The sequence below is a fragment of the Diplotaxodon limnothrissa genome, linkage group LG3 (genome assembly GCF_057381915.1).
Source record: "Diplotaxodon limnothrissa isolate DT_005_m linkage group LG3, D_limnothrissa_male_GT1.1, whole genome shotgun sequence".
NCBI classification, from domain to species: Eukaryota; Metazoa; Chordata; class Actinopteri; order Cichliformes; family Cichlidae; genus Diplotaxodon; species Diplotaxodon limnothrissa.
In genome coordinates, this window is record NC_140598.1 from 70,195,598 (window position 1) to 70,199,081 (window position 3,484).

The 3,484-nt window shown below is 48.9% G+C and overlaps 1 protein-coding gene across 1 annotated transcript; it reads right to left on the bottom strand.

The window, feature by feature from the left end:
• Positions 1-499: 499 nt before the first annotated feature.
• On the bottom strand, positions 500-3,018 carry LOC146637673 (mitogen-activated protein kinase kinase kinase kinase 2-like). Its single transcript, XM_085351151.1, has 6 exons — positions 2,991-3,018; positions 2,788-2,911; positions 2,570-2,628; positions 2,382-2,485; positions 563-590; positions 500-522 (listed from the first exon to the last, which is right to left on the bottom strand). Exons 1-6 carry the CDS (start codon positions 3,016-3,018, stop codon positions 500-502), a joined length of 366 nt encoding a protein of 121 aa, XP_085207277.1.
• Between the last annotated feature and the right edge of the window lie 466 nt (positions 3,019-3,484).

Here is a 3,484-nt window from a genome sequence, read left to right on the forward strand (position 1 = left end):
AGTGGCCAGGATGTGAGGTGTCTTTTATGATGTTTTGGGCCTTTTTAAAACAGTGGGCGTTGTGTAGAACTTCCAGTGTGGGGAGAGGGCAGCCAGTGATCTTTTGGGCGGTGTTAATGATCCCTTGGAGTGCTTTCCTCTGAGCCCCTGTGCAGCTAGTGTACCAGATGCAGTGTTTCCTAGTGTTTCAATGGGGAAGTCAAAGACTATTTTTGCAGCCAGCTGTCTGGATGGAAGTCCTTGCAGGTTCACGATCTTTACAGTTCCTGTCCAAACGGTACACAGATTGAGAACGAGCATGAAAGACATTAGAAGGATTCACAATATGCGAGGGGACTTACTTTCCAAGGTGATGAGAACAGTGTCTCGGTCCAGCTGGGTTACCTGCACGGCTCTGAGTGCTCCACTATCTCCTGACGCACGGAAAGAAGGAAGCTTGTTGAAACAAGTTGAAGCTTGAAGCTTCAGGAAGTCAGCAGAGAAATTCAGAAACGGTCTCTCACTCCAACACACAGCTGAGGAAACTCATCTGTTGCCAACACCAGCAGTTCAAATATCGGAAGAGAATCTGGGAGCCTGATGGCGAGTTGCTGTGAAACAGTCACCAAGGAAACAAGAAAAACTAAATAAATTCTCATGATGGTTAAGTGATGCTTGTTAAACCTGAGCTGATCCTGTTCATACAACCGTCCAAAACAGCACAACAGAATTCTTGTATGATTAGTAAATCTTGAGATTAAAGATAAACTGATGCCATCCACCCATCCATCCGTCTGTCCATCCATCCATCCATCCATCCATCCATCCACCCACCCATCCATCCATCCGTCCATCCACCCATCCATCCACCCATCCATCCGTCTGTCCATCCATCCATCCATCCATCTGTCCATCCATCCATCCATCCACCCACCCGTCCATCCATCCATCCATCCATCCATCCGTCTGTCCATCCATCCATCCATCCATCCATCCATCCATCCATCCATCCATCCATCTGTCCATCCATCCATCCATCCATCCACCCACCCGTCCATCCATCCATCCATCCATCCATCCATCCATCCGTCCATCCGTCCATCCGTCCGTCCATCCGTCCGTCCGTCCGTCCGTCCGTCCATCCGTCCGTCCGTCCATCCATCCATCCATCCACCCGTCTGTCCATCCATCCATCCGTCCGTCCGTCCATCCATCCATCCACCCGTCCATCCGTCTGTCCATCCATCCATCTACCCACTCGTCCGTCCGTCCGTCCGTCCACCCACCCACCCGTCCAACCGTCCGTCCATCCATCCATCCATCCATCCATCCATCCATCCATCCATCCACCCACCCGTCCATCCATCCATCCGTCCGTCCATCCATCCGTCCGTCCATCCGTCCGTCCGTCCATCCGTCCATCCGTCCGTCCGTCCGTCCATCCATCCATCCACCCGTCTGTCCATCCATCCGTCCGTCCGTCCATCCATCCATCCACCCGTCCATCCGTCTGTCCATCCATCCATCTACCCACTCGTCCGTCCGTCCGTCCGTCCGTCCACCCACCCACCCAACCGTCCGTCCATCCATCCATCCATCCATCCATCCATCCACCCATCCGTCCAGCCGTCCATCCATCCTTCCATCTGTCCGTCCATCCAAGCATCCGTCTGCTTCCGCTTATCCTTTTTCAGGGTGGCGGGGGGCTGGAGCCTGTCCCAGCTGTCTTAGGGCGAGAGGCAGGGTGCACCCTGGACAGGTCCCAGTCTGTGGCAGGGCTAACACATAGACACAGACAACCATTCGCACACATTCACACCTATGGGCAATTTAGCGTTTCCAATGAACCTGTCCCCTAACTGCACGTCTTTGGACTGATGCCACTTTTCCATAATGTTGTGACACAGGCGTGTTTCTCCAAGCAGCACTGTGTTAGGACTGCAGACAGGCTTAACACAGAGCTCTGTTCTCACAATACATACTGTGCATTATCTTCATGAAATGTGCGAGACATTCACAAAAAACCTGTCAATTAGTCTGCTATGTGATCTAATGGTGCATGCTGGCGTTGAACTGTGTGCTGATAACACTGTTCCTGTAGCACAGAAAACACATGGTAACCATTCAGTTACACGAGCTTGGACCCAGAGAAGGTGCTGTTGGTGTTTTTGGACGGCGTTTATACAACGTTTCTTTTATTTAGTCTCTAAAATCTTGTTGGGCTTGAATAAAAAGTATGCATATGTTATTAAAAAAAACAATGCATGCTTCAGATTCTGATATGCTGTCTGTCTACTTTTATGTAATTCAGGTCTAATGGCTGGTTTGCATTGTGGAAATAGGGTTAGAGTTAGAAAGGAAGACATTTATTCAGGTGGCAAGTTCGACATATCTGTACAAACCTTTAGATGCATGAACTTTTGAAGAGGCTCATACCACAAGAGTAAAACCAGGCCAGATGGGACAGCCCCGCACAGAAATGTACTATCTGTGTATGGGTTTCTTGCTGAAACAGAGAGAGCAGGACTAAGTGTCTGCAGTTGTTCTCTGTGAACAAACAGACTGACCAGAGTAACTCTGCATTGCTTACCTACACTGCACCTCCTACAACCTTTAGTGTCAGGAATCTTTACAGATATGGCAAACTTTCTGTGGCCAACAGAGAATATCCAGGTCAGAACAAGCAGACAAAATTGGGTTTACAGTATCCTCCTTCCTCAAAATCAGGTGGTAGCATCATACATGACATTATTAACACTGCTGCACCTACAGCTCCTGTTTCCCTGCATCTGTGATGGTGTGTCGTACCTGAGACCGATCCGCTCAGTGAGGCGGTTGGTGCTGAGCGACAGGCTGCTGTGTTTCTTGTGCAGATGTCCTTTCTGTTCAAACAGAGCTGGCAGGCTGTGTGAGTAAAGCTGGGCCGACTTCCCTGCAGGATGGAGCCTTTTTAGAGCAGCATAATATCGAGTGGACACAATGTTCTCCGTTTGTGTCACGCTGTTTGTTACCTGATATGGACATCAGCACATTGTTCATAACATATAGCCATATACATCGCTGAGGGAGGAGCTGTGGGGAAAAGACAAGCAGTTCACTGAGACTTCAAACATCCAGCTTCAGTCATCAGACTGTTCCAGAAACACCATTTCCTGGTTTTCAGTGCTCCTCCTTTCATCAGGAGCTGCACTCCTTACTCAGGTTTTTCAGGGTGATGCGATTAATGACTTGCACTTTTCTGTTATTACTTGCATTTTTACACAATGCTCTTCTACTCTGACTGACACTTTCAACTACCAGCTTGACCGCACATCACTCTTTTCTACCTCAAAACGACCAGTTACACATGTCTGCATGAATTCTGCACGCACGTTTTTCACTACAAGCTGCACACAAACACGTGCACACACATGCGCACACTCACGTGCACACATCCATGATTTACTCCAAACCTAACCTTCAGTGCTTTTTAACTTCCAACCCCTTCAGTGGAAACATTGGGAGA

Bases quoted from the DNA above. Each gene is read 5' to 3' on its own strand.
- LOC146637673 (XM_085351151.1), bottom strand. From the start codon at position 3,018: ATGAACAATGTGCTGATGTCCATATCAG. The intron at 2,912-2,990 runs GTAACAAACAGC...TCCATCCTGCAG, and splicing joins TGTGCTGATGTCCATATCAG to GGAAGTCGGCCCAGCTTTAC. The intron at 2,629-2,787 runs GTACGACACACC...TGTTGGCCACAG, and splicing joins ACTGAGCGGATCGGTCTCAG to AAAGTTTGCCATATCTGTAA.